Below are 21,056 nucleotides of genomic sequence, written 5' to 3'. Positions count from 1 at the left end.
TGAAGCTTGGTCCGAGCCAATAATAAAAGGGAACCGGGGATGCATAAACATATAAAAATTCAATACATAGACAATACAGTATATCATCTATGCCAGAGTGTGCATCTCCCCAGAGCACAATTCTGTATCGGGACATCGTATTCTATGCATAGACAACGGTCACTGGTCGCACATTTGACTATAGATGACCCAAGACAGGAGGTTTCAGTGAGCAAATGTAAATTGAAGACGTCTGGGCGTGGTTCTTGTTAGCTTTTCTGATGGAAATTCAACATAACTCACGAAGGACTTTCCATGCAATAACGTGAAGAAGCTCTGAAGGATTTTTTATTGAAACCCATTCTTTAAAACAGAAATCAAACACTCAACGTTTTTCGCCAAATCTAAATCCGTGTGACCTTTTCTTCATTTCCTTGAATGAAATTATCACTTCGTAAACAGTCAATATAATAGAAGACATCTTACACTTTAAAGACTATATATGTTCGAAAAAATGTAGATATAAGTAGAAGGAGAACAAAATTAAGGAAAGAGCATGTATAAATAATAAATGCACGCTATTATATTAACCCTTTCCTTATACAGGGTGTCCCGGGAGTAACTGTACATACTCTTACTAGAGGTAGATAAGAACTAGGTGAGTACGGAATGACTGCAAAAAATTAATCGAGTCGAGGTCGGGTTGGATACATGTTAATTTTATCAATATTCCAGGACCGGACTCATTATTTCTCATTTGAAGTGTTCAGGTTGGAAATATCACTTTGTTTTTTTTATTTGAAATCATTGTTCATATTTTCAAAAAGTTAATTCAGCTTCAATACGCTGAACCAACCAAAGTTGTCACATCTAACTTTCTTTTTTTATGAATTTTAGAAATTGGACAGTTCGAAAAATTTGATTTATTCAGGAATGAGACATCTCGTAAAAGTCGTGAATGAATATGAATACAAAAAATCTTTTTTAAAACACAGTGAACGTTAAGTATATAATAATAATTTGCTAATAAATGAAATGATTTATCAGAGAAACAACAATAAGGATCAGAAAAAATTTTGTTTTCGAAGTTAATAGTGGACTAATCTGAGAAAAGTCATTCATGCTTGCATTTACAGAAATGCCTTCCTAGGTTATTCCAAATTGTCAAAAAAAAATGAGACATACGAAAACCAAACCTTGCTTTCAAAGGTTCTAAATTTAAACCAGATCAAAAAACTGCCTCGTAGAAAGGGCGATAAATGTCACATTCCGGTAAAAATAATAAGCCAGGATCCTATAACCTGTGGTTACAAAGTAGAATGGCATCTTCTGTTGCAAAAAATTGATGAATGATGCCAGAGTAAATATTATTGTTGGATCTATAAATAGTGAAATTGTCGTTCAAAGTAGAGGCAATTGGAATGTATGTGTTAACGGCTGTCGCGATCTGTTTATCAAAAACGACATGTGTGCCTATACTGAACCGTCACGACGCTGTAAACAGTTCGACGGACGCTCGAAACGATCTTTACGACGTTAGGACAGTGCCGTAGATCTTCTGGTCTACACCAGAACATTTTACCGTTTTCTAGATACTCTTGGATTGAATGATCCATTTAGATAAACTGCTCCACATGAGTTAGGGATATCGACTTAAATTTCAAAAAAATATAGTTTAAATGAGATTTTTGTGATGAAAGTTCATATGATTTCAAGTTGCAGGAAATAAAATTAATTTTAGCCTGTAGGTCTGCAGCGTATGGTCTCCACGGGCATCAATAACAGCTTGACATCTTCTTTGCATACTACACACTAGGTTGTTGAACATTTCTTGAGGAATTTGGTTCCCTAAACGGGGCAGAAGCTCTCTTAGATCATTTAAGGATTCTGGGGTAGGTTGATGATTATCTAATCTTCTTTGGAGCATATCCTATGCATGTTCTATGCAATTTAAATCTGGTGAGTACGGAGGTATTGGTAAATGTGGAATACCAAGCTCCTCGCGCGCATTCTCAACTATGGCTACACGGTGCGGTCTAGCGTTATCGTCTAGAAATTGGAAAGTTCCACTAATAGCAGCGTGAAAATTTGGCACAACATTTTCAATGACATGCTCCCTATAGTTTGAGGCGGTCATATTCCCAGGACAAATGTGTAGATCTGTGCGCCCGTTGAAAAATATCTCGGCCCATACCATAACACTACCCCCTCGGAATGGATGGACTTCTTGGACATAGAGACGATAACAGTGTATGCGTGGGATTGTCCATAACCTTTATTTTTCGAGAATCTGAGAATCGTCCATATCTGGATTCATCAGTGAAAAGGACACTAGGCCAATGGTCGTTCCAATTGATATGTTGCCTTGCCCATTCCAGTCTTCGACGCTTATGGTCACGTGTTAATGGAACTCCTCTTAATTGACGTCTAGAACCTAGATTCACCACTCTCAAACGTCGTCTGATGGTTTCGATGGAAACTTGGACCCAATCTGCATTTTGAAGAGTATTCCGTAGCATTCTACATGTAGATGTAGGGTTTCTTCTCGCCGAAACGGTGATGAAACGATCATGAGCAGGTGTTGTTTTTCGTCGCCCACCAAGCCTTGGTCTTTCCAACAAGGAACCTGTCTCCCTGAACCTATTCCAAAGTCTGACTTGGAGCCTTTCCGCTACAACAACCTGAGTTAGGCCACCCTGTAGCATTCCGATAGCCCTATTAGCCTCAGCGTTTGTAAATTTACGTCTTCGTATTTTCAGAAAACTCGTTTCAAATCGAAACCGTTGATAAACTGACTCCAATTCAAAATAAGAACATCCATGAAGCATATACAAAGAACCAAACTCCAGAAAAAAGGCGACCAGATTGACGAAATGTCTCATGCTGATTTTTATTGGATCGATTCAAGTTGTTATTGAGTTTTAAATGATTTTACAGCGATTTTCTCGAAGATTACAAACTTTTCAAAACGATTGAATACGATATCCCCAACTCTTGTGGAGCAGTATAAATGAAACCTCTAGTATTACGACAAAATATTAAATTTGCAGAAATGATGCGAACCACTGAACAATATCAATAATATTCTTCGTTCCGTTGGAATATCGCATTTCAATCGTATTTTGAATGGAAGGTTTAATAATTGAATGACTGGTATTGTTTTAATCACAATACACAATCATCAAAACCATAAATAGTTCAGATAGTAGTAATCGATTATTAGCTTTCTTCGACATAAATTATCGATTCTAATAATCAGTCAATCAATTACCAGAAGAATGTTTCTATTGCTCATAGTCTATTCAATTAGTGTGTTTTGTCTTATAATTTCATCTTTATCCATATTTTTATCAATACTCCTCCACCGTCAATTACCTTGGACTCTTGGAGTTATTATGATAAATCCAATTTATCTGTCAATACCATCGAAATCACAATTATTGTTATTCGGTTCCTTACGTAACATTTCTGCTGGGTTTCTTCATATATCTATCATTGTTGTTACCTCGCTGCTATCAATTAAGAGATGGCAATTACTTTGATCAATCAAATCACACGAAACATCACATATCTTTTAATATTAATTTAATTACTCTATCTCATATCTAAATTGAATTTCTGGTTGGAAAAAAAAACGATAAATATCATGCAAAGAGGTCATTTCATTGAAAAATGTGAACAGCAAATTTCGGGATTTTTTCTTCTTCTCTCACTCATTTTCATGTCACGTGGAGTGAAAACCTACCTACGCCTATGTACCAAGAGTTTACGACTTACAGGACCAACGTAATTCAGGCCACCTTTGCTTTTGTTTACACAAAGTCTTCTGTTTGAATCTAAACCGTTGACAAAATGGGTAATTGCTTTCAAAGCTTATTTATTCTACTTCCACGGTAAAAGAAATTTAATACAAATGAGGCGCCGCGGAAAAAAAATAGACTGAATATAAAAATTTACTTTTATGGATCTGTAGAAAATGTTAGATAAGCTCATTCTAAGCAATCGTTTGAAAAAGTGAGATTTCATATTTCAAGGCGAAATGGATTCAGTTATTTTTCACTTCATTCTACAAAAAATAAGACGCTATAACTTGCTATATCTCAGAGAGACGCTCCACGAATTTCAAAACTATTCATACTCTGAATAATTATACAGGGTGTTCCAAATTAAGTCGGTACCATTGCCAACTCCGTTATTATTAATGCTACAATTGTCGGTTAAATGGGCAAACTGGAAGCATTTTTAGTGGCCTTCTCGATGCCAAAAACAAAACAAAATTTGACAGTTGCGTTGTCAAAATATTTCATAATATGATATTTTTTTCAATGCAACACAACACAACAATGTTGTTGAGAATTTTATAGCGAATCGAAATGCATGAAAAAATATAGGGTGTTCCATTGAAAAAAATATCATTTTATGAAATATTATGACAACGCGACTGTCAATTTTTGTTCTGTTTTCGGCATCGAGAAGGCCACTAAAAATGCTACCAGTTAACCGACAATTGTAGCATCAATAATAAAGGAGTTGGCAAGGGTGCCGACTTAATTTGAAACACCCTGTAAATTTTTGTTAGATTTTTGTTTCAATTTTGCTATTATACTCCGTTTTATATTATTATACAATACATAGAAAAATACTGATCAATAAAAATATCACAGTAACTTTGAAGGTGTTGTTAGATAACAACAATTCATACCTTCAAATTTTTAGTAATCAGATGAGGTTATAATGTTCCATTTACTTACCATGGGGAACCCAGCCATGTTTGCAAGTTTCACAATAACGAATTTGTTTGATTCCTGGGATGAAACAATCACAAGAACAGTTTGGCAAAGTACATTTGATGGCCTGCAACAAGAAGTAAATTATGTATCTAGTTTTCACCATTATTGTATTTTGTTCGATTTATTTTTCGTTGAATTTTTTATTTTTTTCTAGGGTGCAATCGAAAAACGACGTTTACTCATATTTTTGATATGAGCAAATCGAAAACGAAGTTTTAAACAAAAATTACTAGAAATAATAGCATTTTTTTTATTCGATTGTTCATACCATTCGATCGATCCTGAATTGGAGGTACAAAGAAAAATAAAAAATTCCTTGAATAATTTTAAGGATAGAATGTCCTATAAAAATAAAGCAATGCTTTGTTTTCGAGATACAGGGTGTTTTTGGTAGTCCTACTTTTTGTGATGCATATAACAGTTTATCGAATGTTTATTGATCTTCTCTACAGATTGGTTAAATAAGTACCAAAACTTAAATAAATTATTATTTACTCATCACAGCTCACTGGATCTTATAATGATTCGATTTTCCTGAGGATTACTGAATATTCTTTCACAAGAACCGACAAGAAACCATTATGTGTGTTACTAGACCAGTTTTTTTACATTTTTTTAAAATACCGGTGGTTCACAAAACGAATGTTCTGGTGGAAAGATGCGGACACTCTTCCAGAAAAAATATCACCCTGTAGATTTGCATTCAAAATTAGCATATTACATGATGAAAACTTTAAATTGGAATATCTATGCCAAATTTAAGTTGAATATCTTGTGAAGGGAATGTGCTATGAGAAAAAAACTTGAATTTTGACATTTGTATCTCAAAAACCAACCGTTCTCGGACCCATGTTATAGGACTTTATTTCTTAAGATGATCCGAGGAATTTGTTATTTTCATTTGTACCTCCAATTCAGTAATACCATTATGGTCAATTCAGAACTGATGTCTTTACAAATAAATTGCAATTTAAATGAAATACACAGACCATTTTTTCGATGCGAATAACTCAGTTCACTTCTTTGATAACTGCAGTATTAGTATTTTGTGAGGAAAATGATACAAAAAACAACGGGTAAGTGTATACCGATGACCAATGCAAAAATCACAGATGGCAAATAAGGGGCGACACCGACAAAGCGGATAGATAAAGGAAAATAATAAACCTCGGACATAGATGTGCTCGTAATGCAAAAAATACATAAAATTTTGATAGAACTTAAAACTTACAAGCTGGAGGATTTCATTCAATAGAATATTTTCTTCATTTGTTCTTTATTGACACTATTTCGTTTGTTTGATTTTCTAACTGACCTTCTGAAATAAAGATTCTCTATTATTATTACTAAAAAAAGTAATCAACTTGAACACGATAATAAACTCATAAACAGTATAGGGTCCGATATTTTGCTGCCGAGTCTTAAAAAAAAGTAAAGGTTCATTTTATGAAAAAATTCATAATTAATAATAATAACAGTAACTTCACGAAATTATCGAATTTATATCTGATTTCAAACCGAAGAATCGAAGTTTCTGAATCGTCCCTCCTAAATTTGCTTATTCATATTCACTTATATCATATATGGACTACCACTGGAGAGATTTTTTCATTCAAAAGAAATAAAAGTCTGCAGTAATAAAAGTCTGCACTAGATTATTGGAGATGATTCTAAGAATAGTATTTTGTCAAGAACTTCGCTGACTAATCAGAATGTATCACTATATTTCCATTATATTCTCGTTTAGACAAATGATATCTTGTGGCGATATTCCAATATTTCTTGTTTCCATCCCCCATAACTTGGACAAGTCACCGTTCAATAATACCCCTATAAGAATTCACGCTCCTTAAAATCCTTGTTGAAAATATTCAAATTGGCCCTTTTTACGGTCCCCAAGAGACCTATTGAGGTTGACGCCAATTTCTCTGACATAAAACAATGAAACTAGGGCCATCGGAAAATGGGCTGTCTTGGGGGACCATTTACTCTTTCTTGCCGAAAGGGATTAGATTAATTTTTATTTTCCCTGAATTTTAATGAAATATCTTAGTTAGAGCTAAAAATCTTCGGTGCTGAATATAAATCTTTCTGTTACCGTATCCCGTTTTTTCATGGACTTCAGGGATTCATGAAAGTGAAATGAAGCACTCGAAGTGTTAGAAAACGTTTTCGCCAGGCTTATCTACAAAAAAAAATTTTTTTTTGATTCATTTGTTCCGCGAAGGAATTACTTGAAAAATCACTTAAGACTCTTCATCATAAATTTGTTGTGATTGAAGTAGATTTCATTGGTGACAGAAGGAAAAGGAATGATCTGAACTCCGTAGTTTTTCTCTCTAGTTGAGATTCATGTTAATTGAATTTTTTCAAGAAATTTCGCATGAACCTTCAGATTGCTGTTTGATCTTATATAATTTACAATTACAACATTTACTCGCAAAGTGGCATGCCATGAAAACAAAGAATTACGAGATGATTTCAACTCAATGTCATTTATTACATTTTGGAATATTTTTCATGACAAAAAAAAATTTTGAAATATCAGGTGTACAACTTTGATTCCGCTGTTTTGCAACACATTATTGTAGCGGTAAGTGTTCGTCAACATAACGCCATCGAAATATTAGTCGATTTATGTCTGCATCATAAAGTTATTCCCGATTAAACATGTCAGCCGAAGAGCAAAATTTTTGTCATTTGCGGGAGGTTTTAATTTTCTACTTTGATATGAAGGAATCTGAGGCTGAGGCTTATCGAATGCTCTCAAATACCTACGTTAATGCCGCTATTAGTGAAAGAACGTACCGAGAGTGGTTTCAACGCTTCAAGAACTCAAGAACAAGTGGTTTCACCCGCCTTATTCTCCTGACATTGCTCCCTCGGACTATGACTCTTTTCGATCAATGGCACACGGCCTGGATGACCAGAACTCTAGTTCTCATGAAGAAGTAAAAAATTAGATCGATTCGTGGATCGCTTCAAAAGATGACCCGTTTTTTCAACGCGATGCCAAAAAAAGATGGGAGAAAGTACAGGCCAGCAAAGGACAATACTTGGAATCATAAATGTATAACCAATTTTTTACAATAAAGCCTAGAATTTCGGAAAAAAAGGAGGAAGCATAGTTGTACGTCTATATAATAATCTAACATTTCATGCGATCTTCTTTCTACTATGCCATTAATATCGGCAAGAGATCACAGAATCTTTCAATTTCTCTATTTAGAATGAAATCGTATGAAATTTTCTCTTCTTGTCATGAACTCGCAATCCCATAAATTTTTCGATTACCGGCAAATAAAGCCATGACGATTTTTGTCATAACAAACTAATGTAAAAATATGATCTATTGATTCTGCGAAGGTGAAAAATGAACATTATCTGAATTCGGGAACTTCATTTCAGAGAAACCTTTCAACACAATGTCATAAAGTCTGAGTTGAATATTCGATAGGAAATTATCATTTCTATTACTTTTTTTCCTGTTTTCAAGTTTGTCACTAAACCATAAGGATACAGAAAACTGCTTACGGTTTTAAGCAACTTCTCAAATAACTGTCAAGAATAGCTTACATACATCCTTCGTAAAAATAAAGAGTTGTGGAAAGGAAGAAATTGAACGAGTGGGTGCTATAAAGGTTCAGTTTCGAAAACGAATGTCAATCAATCGAAAATTACATGAAATATTACTCTGGCTTCATTGAGGACTGAAAGCTGTGACGTTGAAAAGCCACAAATTCGATGGTTCTCTGTATATTATAACAATATGTTGTGTTGACCTAACATACTGCATTAATCCATTAATACTCATCAATGTGATGACCCTGCAGATTACATACCCGCTGGGATTCCAAATTCGAAATCATAACAAGCGACAGCGTCCCAATTTACGTAGCACACCCTTTTCCTCTCATTTCTACAGGGTAAATATTGAAATGGAGGGCAATTACAGTCCGACTGACAATGGATATTTTTCACTTGGAATCCTAAACGATCTTCGTATGCGACTAAAAGCTAAAATTCTATATGATCTTAAAAGAAAAGTTAGGTATTTCTCTAATTCTGTGGTTATTCCGTTCATTCTTCCACATCTTGTAGAACAAAATCGTGCGAGAATATATCAGAAACGCACAGTTTTCATGGTTATATTTTATTATTCTATGTTGGCACTCCGAACTTTCCGCTGCGGCTTTATCTGTCAATTCATCAAATTGCCTTAAAGAAAGCAGTTCTGCCAACCAACATTTTTCAATGCAAATATCACTAAATTATATTTATGGAAATATTTCATTAATTTCAATGAAAATGCAATGAATTAGAGAAAATAATGTATAATACTCGTACAGAAGGCTCATTCTACCACTCGTTCATTCCAAAACTCGCCACTTCGTGGCTCGTTTTTGAATTTTGAACTCGTGGAAGAATATCAATACCTTCTGCACTTGTATTATAAATAACTATTCCACTTCTCTTCGACTCACTCTGAAATACTCTCTTGACATACTAAGTACGATTTTACCTTAATTTATTTGAATTGTATTTTCCACTTTTGATGGCAAACATTCAAACAGTTTCTCCAACTAGAACCCTTTAGAGGGATATCGAAAACTGTTAGAAATACAGGTGGCTTGAATTACAAAAAAGTTGCGTTATTTAGGGATGAGTGTGTTGTAGAGATTCCTGTCTTGGCTTGATTTTCGAACTCCTTGGCTTGAGCTTGACTTCATTTCAAGTTTAGCTCAAGTGAAGTAGTAGTTTTTCAATCTCAAGTCGAGCCAAGTATTTATTTATCAAATACTTGAATCGTATCAAGCTAACCGATTTATAGCAGTTTTATTGTGTGGAGTCCCATCAATAAAAAATGATGACATGAGAAGAAACCTTGCAAACAACACTTTTATTGTGTGGAGTTATATCCAAAAATAAATGAGTTACCCAGAAAAAAAGAAAATCTCAATTTTTAATTTTTCAGAGATATCTGGGGAGCCACTTGAGATATTTTGAATCTGTTAACACCAACACACTGATCCCAACATAACGCAACTTTTTCATAATTTAAGCCACCCTTTATTTCTAACGGTTTTCGCTATCCCTGTAGTGTCTCTCTAGATATTTCTAAGGCTGTAAATGTGGAAAACACAAAAATGGATGTCTGGTGTGATAAATCGAAGACTGTAATAAGGCATATACCTCCTATCTATCAAGCGGATAATGAAAATGAACGAGCAAATAAGTTGAGCTATTCTCCAACTAAATTAAAGATTGAAAGTGTCACAAATATATCACAGATAAAGCAGAGATATAATGATAAAATTCAACATATACAAAATTAGAAAAATAACACATGCCATAACGGCTTCATGAATTCAAGAAATAGTTTATTGGAAAGGTTGAAAGAACATACAAACGGCGAAATAAGCAAGATATTCTTGAAGTAAATCAGTAGAAAATTGATACGAGGGAAGTAAAGCCTACCCCGAGGCGTAGAACATAGTGGTGAAAATGAGACAAGAGACATGAGAAAGATTTCAACCCAAGCATAAGTGAGGGTTACATTGAAAGAACAATTACTGCAAGTTGATGAGGCCCTATTGAAAAACAGAGCAATCAACTGAGAACAAATAATTGAACATGGTGAATGAACTTAGAAACAGAAAATGGTTACTTACATTGGGTTTTCATTTTTGAGGAATAAAGAATTAGAACAGTTTTGCACCCACTACTGACTGAATAAAATTGTTGTTGCTTTGAAGTTATTGCAATATTCTGACGAATGCGATTGAAAGAGAATTTTTTAGTTGTTGATCATGAGAAAGAGTGTTTTCGAGGAACTTGAAGTCAACTAAGAACAATTACTTGTTTGAAATGTGAACAATTAGTACGGAAGTCATGTCTAGGTCGTTAGCAGCGTGGAGCGTAAAAAAGCACAATACCCAGCTAACCAGAAGCGAAATAAAAAAAGGGCAATACTCGAGATAATGGGAATCAGATAAGACAGAAAGGAAAAATACTGATAACAATTCAGAATGAGACTCCATATAATAGACCCGGCATATTCTATGGCATATTCTATAGCGACGCACTTTTGTCGACAATATATACGCGGTCCTGCGTAATCAATCTTCTGAAGTGATCAATCAAAATCTGGGCTAGATGTCTGATTTGCATGCCAACAGGCAAGATGTTTATAAATGGATCGAAGACAGCCGCGAACCCATTTCACCTTACCACTTAACAGCTTCCTTCTCTGTTCCATCGCAGACGAGACTGAGACATTTTGAATGTCTCTTCGACATTTCGTAGACCCTTACCCTTTAATTAATTTGTGGATCCTTCGAATGAACCTTGCGTTGAATATTCATCGTGAATGAACTCAGTAACACCAATCTGAATTTTTGCAGGAATGTCTGTTGTTTTTGGATTTTAATAATAATAATAATGATCGTCTTTATTGGGCGAAAGTTTAGCTTACTCTACTCTTACATTTCAACCCACAATATTACAATATATCCCTTAATCCTTCCTTAACAAAAAAAATCAACATTTATGATGAACAAGAAGAAAGAAAATTAAATGATTATATACTGGCATTTTTGAAGCAGTAGATGCTTGGCTGGATAGAAGTGATTTTTTATTTTTTGACTTAAAAACCATTCAAAGAATTTTTATCAGCAAAAGCATGAAACCGGCAAAATTTAACAGTCTCACACAAATCAGCAGTATAGATCAGAAACATGAATGGACCTAGAATTGAACCCTGTGGTACTCCCTTTTTGATGAGAACACATGATGATCTACCTCCTTCCACCCTCACATATTGACTTCTATTACATAGAAATATTTCGAAAAATTCAAAACAATTCCGGAATGTTGATAACACTCCAGCTTGGCAAGAAGCAGCTCATGATTGATTCAGTCGAAGGCTTTAGTTTAAAAGTTTAAAAGAACCTGTGCAGTTACGCAAGACGTCGTCGAGTATATGGGTGAGTGCTGTACCAACGCTGTGAGTTGCTCTGAATCCGCACTGATGCACTGGTAAAAATCATTCAACGAGCAGAAATCATAAAGCTGTTGGTAAAGGAATTTCTCTAATATTTTCCATAGAAATGGTGAAATACTTTTGAGAGAATGTTCTCAAAATATTGGATTCAACTCACTAAAAAATTCGATGTTCAAATCTGCCGACCAATTTTGACTTCAAGATTCAAAAATCTCTGCTATGTTCGTAAAAAGAAAAAAATGATCGATCCAAAGTTATACCCATATGAAATTTTGTTTTCTTAATTATTGAAAAATTCCCATCTGACTAGCTGAAATTGACAAGTCGATTGTAAAATAGCAGTGCGATCATACAAGTGGAAGATGAAAATGAATTTCTGGTGAAACTCCAAAACTAAATACTAGAATCCTTTTCAAATACTAGTTAAATTTCTCAGTACTTCGCCCCCTTCAAAAGTCATTCGCCTCACGATAAATGAATGAGCGTAAAACTAGAATATAGTAAAACATTCAACTGACCAGATTCAATTTCAAATGACCTTCAAACGTCATTCCAATTATAATTTAAACTAACCCCAGTGCAATGGGGTAATTTTAAATAAACGTAGAAGAATGCATATCACTCAATGAAATGGGAGATATCAATTGGAAAACGGAATCAATGCATTCATAGGTTATTCATACATTTCAACGATATGTTTCATGAAATAGAAATGAAGGCTTTTTTGAACAAGTCTTCTCTCCTCACTTTCGCGCGACAAATATTGCTTATTCAAAAGGTTATATTTTCAGGCTGGTTTTTATTACGAATTATTGTTAGGTACAGGGTCGGTCAAACGTTATTCAAAATGAAATTCGTTTAGTTCAGAATTCACCCTGTAATTGAAAAAGTCATCCGTAAAATTTTCCAATTTTCTCATTATACCTTTAGATCGAGTACACTATTTTAATGTCAAGTATTGGCTTTCCTATGGCCATTTTTTGAGATAAACAGGGTAATATAGTAAGAGGGGCAACCGTTATTACGAAAGTTGTCAAAAAGTTGAAGAAGAAGAAAAAAGTTTATTTTTCACCTAATAAACTGAGGAATCAAGATATCTATCATCTGCTTTCTGGTATTTAATTATTTCGAAGAAAAGATCTGGGGTCCTTGTATATTTTTTTTCTGAGTTTTATAGTTCTTGAGATGCTCTCAGTTAGCCTCGAATTTAGGACATCCTGTACAATGTCGTTCATTGCACATTGACAAAATAAAAATTAGTAAACGGTAACGTATCTCTTACCGTTACGCTGTATAAAATTTTCATTGTATACAACTTTTGTAATAACGGTTGCCCCTCTTTTTATATTATCCTGTTTATCTCAAAAACTGGTCATAGCAAAGCCAGAAGACATTAATATAGTGCATCTTCCCAATCTAAGATTATAATGACAAAAAATTGGAAAATTCCAAATACGAATTTTTCGATTTCAGGGTAAATTATGATCTAAACGATTTTCATTTTGAATAATGTTTGATTCACCCCATATCAAATAAAAATTTTCATTGAAAACCAGTCTAAAATTATTACCTTATGGGTATGCAATACTTGTCCTGCAAAAGTGTTTCCTTCAAGATTTTTTTCAACGAGAAATGTTATTTTAAAGGAATGCCATTTTCCAACTTCGACACGCTGCATATTGAGCCTTTTTTTTACAATTGAAATTTATCAATGAAAAAATAGGTATTAAACTATAGTTTAAATTTTTCTGACAGCTGTGGTTATAAAGACGTAAATTCGAGTAGAAAATAAAACCTGAGATTTTTATTAGTACGAATTCTTTGTATTCAGTTGTCGAAGTATTGAGCAGAACTGGGTTCACTGAATTCAATCGGGTGCAAGAAAATGTTCGAAGAGGGGTCATTTATGTTGGTGAACCTCGACACCATAAACATAACTGGCTGACATGCTAACATCTTTATGGTGTCGTTACGAATATATAGCGTCAACCAAACCTGTATGATCAAAGACATTATCTGTGATGCCGAGATGCGCCAGTACAGAAGGGTTTTTATTAATAATTGTTGATACATCCTTTTAAAATTCCACAACCAGTTTTATATGAAGCCGAAAGTGATTTTTGGACACCCACAGTTTCAACTTTTCCAGAAACTATCTCGCAGGCATAGTCATGACAATCACAGAGCGCTGTGAAATTTCAACAAACAACTTTTGTTTCTTTTCACAACAGAATATTTGAAATAATTGAAAAATATGTTGGATTTCACAAATTGATTTTTAATGTTGGAATCTATTTATCAAATTCACAGAGAGAGCCGTCAGAGAAAATTAATTACATTTTAAGTAATTAAAGAATTAGTCAATTTGAAGCACCTTAGTTACTGTATCTCAATTCCTTTTATTTTCTTATTTTTTGACAGGAAGCAACTACTATCCCAGATACTTTCGAAATGGACTTGTATCTTGTATCCCGAAAAAATATCTTAGATACCGTAAAGTGTCTGAGATACTTCACCTGTCACAGTATCAGAGCTGTCAGAAAACAGTATCTGTATAGTTACTTTAGAGTAACTCAGAATGTCTCTGAGATAATTTTCAAAACGAACTATAGTTTCTCACGAAAAGTGTCCTAGATACTAGATAGTATCAATACTGATAATTACTTTGAAGTATCTGAGTTACTGTGTCTTTGTTCTTTTCATTCTTTGGCCAAATTGAGTATCTTAGATATTTTTTCAATGATAACTCTGCGTAATATTTGAAAGTATATAGGGTGCCAAGAGTGTCAAAAGTATCTTAGGTGCCTTTCATGCCATAAAAGTCTTTCTAATAGTAATTATATACACAAACTTATAGTCTTTCAGAAAGTAACATATCTTGTAACTTGATACTTTAAAGAAAAAACTTCCTTTTGGATTTATATAAATTTTGAATGGAAAAAATTTGATGATAACTCGGTCTTTACTTGATGGAAATTCATTTCGAATTGAAAACAAATGACAGTTATTATCTTTCCACTTTTTAATTATATAAATTATAATAATTGTTCCGCTACACAATAGCATCTTCAGATTTTACATTTTTAATATTATTGTTGTGATTTAAAGAATCGAAAAGAGGAAATATAATAACTGTCATTTTATATTCGATTTGAAAATATCATATTCATGAGTTTTTTTCAACGGCTGATGAGTCATGTATTTCAATTTTTTTATCATGTTGTTTTTTTTATTGTTGTCAAATGCAAGAAAATGGGAGTATTGTCCATTCTCGTGTTTCTATATACTGAAGATTTTTAAATTCACTGACTGAACAAGAGTACTACATCCATCTTTATCAACTTCTGTTCCTATAAATCGCATTCAGAATAAATGTGCAATCCAGAAAATGGATACCCTATATATTTCCTACTTGCACTATATGAATAATAAGCATTTTTCAGTTCGGCATTACGTATGTACCAAACATAATATTTACTGCTTGCGCACATCTGAAAGAACAGCCTTATAAGCCAGGCAAACTTGGATTTATAAGACACACCCGCCATGAATCATTTTGACACTGCAATTCTTGTAAAAGCTTTGACATTACACCCTGAATGCTTTATTGTGACACGAATACAGGAAATGATGATCATTATCCAGTCGCAAGGTAGCATTTTTCGATATGGGTCATTCCTTAATCGGGAAGAATAAGACACACCTTGTGCCATCAAGACTTAATGCTACGTGTCACGATACGTGAAGAAGTTAGCAGTTGATCGGAAAATCATACCTTCAGGTCACCGTGGAACGCGCCAGTGCCAATACCAATCGATGCAGAACACGTTTATGATCATCTGAAAATCCCCCAACTTCATTTAGACGGAATTAGAAAAATTGAACGTCAACTTATTATCATCCGAACTTGTTTTTTTTTTTAGAGTCACGCTCTTCGTGAGAAGGTGTGCTGAAGCAATTATCGAAGATTATTGATTTATTCTCGGTTATATTTCATGGGTTTCAACATTGAGATATGAAAAAATTCTCATCGTATATCTTTTCTTATTCGGCAGAAAGAAATTGAAATATAAAACCAATAGGAACGGGAGTTTCTGTGATGGAGTTTGTGAAAGTTTCAAGCTATTTTGGTTCATTATTTCCAATAATAAACATTCAATTAATCTTCAGAAAGAAGAGTCCAATGGAAGTTCTACTAACCTTACAGCAAAACTCTACCTGATCAATGTTCTTTGATTGGAAATAAAATCATCAATACCTACTGGAATTCGATATTTGGGAAGATATAAGTGGTGTACTTTTATGTCGAAATCTATATAAATAAAAATTAACTGCACAACACCAGACGAACTTCGACAAAATTATATGTCATTTGAAATGAGCAATTCATCTCAATGTAAACAGGAAAGGACAAAAAAACATATATAGTAAATAGTAATAGGAAAAGACCAGAAACCGAAATTGAAGACAGAAGTGAAATACCGGTTTCTTGGCTTAAGCCTGAGTTTTAGCAAAAAAATAAGAAAAGAACACAAAGAAAACGAAGCAATTACACTGGGCCCTATATCAGTTATTGAACCCGACGAGTAGATAACCTTTAGAAAACAAAGTTAACACAATAAAGACAGGTGTAATGTTCAAAATCACCTTTATGCAAGAAGCAATTGGCAAAACTTCAAGAAGTTAAAGGAGCTCCATGGTACGTGAGTTATCAACAGATAAAAAATCATAGAAAATTTAATAAGGAAAAGGACAAAAATTCATTGAAATGAATGAAATAACATCGCAATAAGCACAATATTATAAGTGTGGTCAGAAAGACCAGAACTAAATAACTGTTGAGACAAATAGAAAAGTTATACGAGATAATTCAAGTGAAACAACCTTAGAAGAAAGAAGTGAAGAAGAGACAAGAGGCGTAAAAATAAAATTCGAGAAAAATTTTTAGAAACGGCAAGAGCCCACATATAAATACAGTTGAATCGAGTTTAATTGATTTCGAACTATCTGAAACGAGAAGGAATAATGGTATTCGATCAGGTCTGCAATTGAAGTACGTTGATTTGGACCTGAAAACAGCAGGAAGGTTGATGACATGTTGGGAATTTTGGTTCAAAAATTTGAAGGGATTATATCAGTTAGTTTGGGAAATGTCAGACGGATACCTGTGACCGTGTTGTGTTTATTTATCACTGCCAAAACGATTAACAACTTAACCCTTTTCATTTTACTGCCATTAAACGAGGTGGTTTACTGATGTTGTTTCAGATAATGTCTAATTTCATGAGAACTGTACCACTATTGTCAGCTGCACTCAATGATAATAAATGCAATAAACTACCCATATCTGATTTGGAAATCGAGCAGGGATATATCTACCTCGTTCCATTGAGATTTTTATCAGGAGGCGACGATACCAAATGAAAATGTTCTAGATTAGAACCTTATCATATGGGAAATAAGCTATTTGACAGATTTTTCGAATCGTCCTAAACTATGTGCATGAATATTCACCAAAAAATAATAATTGAAGAAGTATATTCCAATGAGTCAGCCAAAATTATATTTCAAGCAACGTCACATCAGTGACGTGCTCAATTCACTACGTTTAAACTCAACATATCAATCAATTATGGTTGATTTTCCTGGTGCAGACCTCGGAAACTCTTCATCAAGCCAAGATTTTGCTTCAACTGTATTTGTTCTCTTCGAAAAGCAATATTTTATCAGCACACAAAAATCTTTCTGTTTCATCTTTTTTCAAATAACAAAAGTAGCTACACTCACAACGCAATATCTCACAAACTGATGGTCGGACTACTGTCAAATATTGAGATGTATCGTTTGAAAGATGGTACTAACTAAAAATCATATGGATTTAATAGTAAATCGATAGAATGGACCAACTAAAATGAATCAAGTTATTTCTTGAATAATTTTCAGGATGTGTTACCTTGTTTTATATGTATACGAAGAAGGCATTGTTGTCAAATTTATATTGAAAATAGCAAATATAAAATGACATTTTTCTTGAAATGAAGAATCTTAGAAATGAAACTGCGTGAATATTTAAAATAATCTGGACCTATTATTCGGATATCTATGGTGTATTAGAAGGCTCGAAAGAATATATCTCCCAATCAGCCAAATCAGGAATTTCTTGCTATTTGGTCACGCCTGATGGAATGTTCTTTTAGTTGGTGACAATCAGTTTTATCCTTCGATCGTCAGCTCCAATTAGAAACACTTTTTGAGACACCATCAGCCAGATTGGTACTATTGGGAAGAGAATCCTAATGCTCGATAGGGCCTCGGAAGCGAATCCTGACAGTCATGCTCATAAAAAATGCACTCAGCGGGAAAAAAAAGGAAAGATCGAGTGGATCAAAATCATGACATTAAGAGTAATGATAGTACGGTTCGTCTTGTAAAAGATGGATTGTAAATAAAGTGTCCGATGATGATAGATTTATTCTGCGGTTTCTATCGATTTCTCCATTTAGTTTTTATGTTGACAGTTACTGGAATAATTGCTCGACTAGTTGAAAATAGCCGAGTGTAACAACCTGACGAATTCTTCTTTTTCTAGCTTTTAACTATGCGTTTTTTTTTTCAGAATGCGATGACAATTCATTGAACTCCATACCATCTGAAATTGATAAATCGTTCGTTATTAGAATCAACCCAATAATGTTTTCTATTTCGATTTATATTTTCTAGTTTTTCGGCTCTTTCTTTGAGAATCTACATAATTCGTTCTTTGCTCATTCTACATAGGCGTACAACTAACGTTTTTTCTCCAATATTCGATGCTTTATTGTAAAAGCCAGTTCTGATTGAAAGTATTGTCAATCGCTGGCCACTACTTCTTCCCATCTTTCGGGCAGCGTACGAATCCCGCGTCGAAAAAACTGGTCATCTTTTGAAGCGATCCACGAATCGATCCAATTTTTTACTTCTTCATAACACCGGAAGTACTGGTCAGCCAGGCCGTGTGCCATTGATCGAAACAAGATATAGTCTGAGGGAGTAACGTCTGGTGATTATGGCGGGTGGGGTAGGACTTCTCATTTCAACGTTTCCAAGTATGTCTTGACCACTTCCACAATGGTTTCGAGCATTGTCATGCTGTGAAATACTTTATGATGTCTCTTGTTGTATTGCGGCCGTTTGTCTTTCAATGATCGGCTCAAACGCATAAATTACATTCGATTACGATCGTCTGTGATTGTTTCAGTCGGTTTTAACAATTCATAATACACTACACCGAGCTGGTCTCATCACATACTGAGCATGACCTTGGAACCGGAGATATTCGGTTTGGCCGTCGACGTGGAAGCATGGCTGGAATATCACCATGGTTTTCTGCTCTTGGGATTATCGTAATGAACCCATTTGTCGTCTCTAGTCACAATGCGATGCAGAAATCCCTTTCGCCTATGCCTTGCAAGCAGCTGTTCACAAGAAAACAAACGCCGTTCAACATCTCTTGGCTTCAAATCGTACGGCACCCAATTTCCTTGTTTCTGAATCATTCCCATGACTTTCAAGCGTTTTGAAATGGCTTGTTGTGTTACTTCCAATGATCTTGCCAATTCGCTATGCCCACACCTCGCTTGGTAGACCAATGAAATTGGGTTTTTGAGTCGTTTCTATGGAAACGCAATAAATTAGCACATACTGTCAACGAAGGCCATTTTGATTTGAATCAAGTCCATTTCTTGAATTATTGAAATTTGTGCAGTTGTAGGAAAAGTATAGTGTGCAACATGTGGAAAAAGTCTTTTCCACACTCGCGAGAAAAGTTGGACTTTCCCCACTCGTACAATATACTATTATCACATCTTGAATTCGAATTCAAGTGTTATTTCGTTGGCTGTTTCTGAATCCATTCCTTGAAATTTGGTTATTTCTCTTAAATCAGTCCTAGAGGTATTACTCTGATTAATAAAATACGTGGATGATGATATCACAGATTGATATTTGAGAGAAATGGATGTGTTGAAGGTTTGCAGCCCACATGTTGAATCTCGTTTAGTGTAGACGAATGAAATAACGCATTGAACCCCATTAGTTCAGATACGCTACTTTTTTTTAATGATTTTAAACGCTTATTCTGATCAATGTTCTTGCACCATCCATTATGGAAATTCCTTTTGCGTCTGTTGAATTTTGCGAATAGCGTTGAATAGTTGAATGGATATGTTCGCTATCGTTAGTTAATCAATGAAACTTGGAATTTTCGCTCGGCTAATATTCGGGAAAAATTTGATCTATGAAATTTTCATTCATTTACATACTTCACTTCTGCTACGAGGAATAATTAATTTTTTCACATGTGATGGGGAACCTAAATGGAATGTGGATGAAATTTTTAATAATACAGGGGAGCTGTTCCGAATAAGAAAAAGGTGGATCGGTTCCAATGCATAGAAAAAATAAGAGTAATTCAATATGGTGACGAAAGGACACCTCAATGTTGAACGAAATACGATGCAGAGATCAAAAGAAAACCCATGCGAGGCAAGTTAAGCTCTTTAAAAACAGGATCTAAGACTCCAAAACATCTACCGAAGGAACCACCTAAAAGGAAGTGATCATTTGATCGATATGTAAACAATGTTATTAAAAATAAAATATTATACCAATGCGACCGCGTTAACAAGGTTCATGTTGAAGAATAGTGAAGCTATCCTTTGTTCAAAACCGCTCATGAACAACAGGTCGTAAATATCGAGTATAGTAGTAAAGTATATTCCAGTGACATTTGGAATAAGATGAGTTTGCTGAAGAATATTCGACAAATGTACAGGACTGTAATTATCAGATTTTTCGATCGATTCGTAGGAATACTATTTAATTTTCATATTTTGTTTATTGGAACAATAGTTTCTATTGAATTGCGATGCCAGATAATAGGACCAATTTTAGGATTTTTGATCTATTGATTTTATTAAAAAAATCAGAATTGAAAAATATATGTAGGTATTACTTCAAATAATGATTATTTTTTTAAATTTTCGAAAAATACATTCATGAAATTATTCGGGAAAAGCTTTTTTCGATAAATTCTTCTTCTTTTTCGAAATAACAAATAGCATTATAAGACTGTTTGCGGTTTGGACCAAAAATGTTCATAAGAAGATTGTGAACTTGGGAGCACAGAAAGAAACTAAAATTCGATGGTTGGATAACTAAATTTTACATTTCATGAATTATAATTAATTTTTCGTTGGGATTGTTGAAAAATCCAAGAACCAATACTTACAATTTTCAATAACGAA

At 34.1% G+C, this 21,056-nt stretch overlaps 1 protein-coding gene across 3 annotated transcripts in view; it reads right to left on the bottom strand.

Annotated features, from left to right (window-relative positions):
• The window catches only part of LOC123685920 (zinc finger protein basonuclin-2-like), a 240,957-nt gene that overhangs the window by 145,250 nt on the left and 74,651 nt on the right, over positions 1 to 21,056 (bottom strand). For all 3 annotated transcript variants that reach the window (XM_045625787.1, XM_045625786.1, XM_045625788.1), the window contains exon 3: positions 4,731 to 4,833. In XM_045625787.1, coding sequence (XP_045481743.1) covers positions 4,731 to 4,833 — 103 coding nt within the window. The remainder of the gene's footprint in view (positions 1 to 4,730; positions 4,834 to 21,056) is intronic.

The sequence above is a fragment of the Harmonia axyridis genome, chromosome X (assembly GCF_914767665.1).
Source record: "Harmonia axyridis chromosome X, icHarAxyr1.1, whole genome shotgun sequence".
NCBI lineage: Eukaryota > Metazoa > Arthropoda > Insecta > Coleoptera > Coccinellidae > Harmonia > Harmonia axyridis.
The sequence above is the reverse complement of the archived record's forward strand: the minus strand, read 5'-3'. Positions and strand labels throughout refer to the sequence as shown.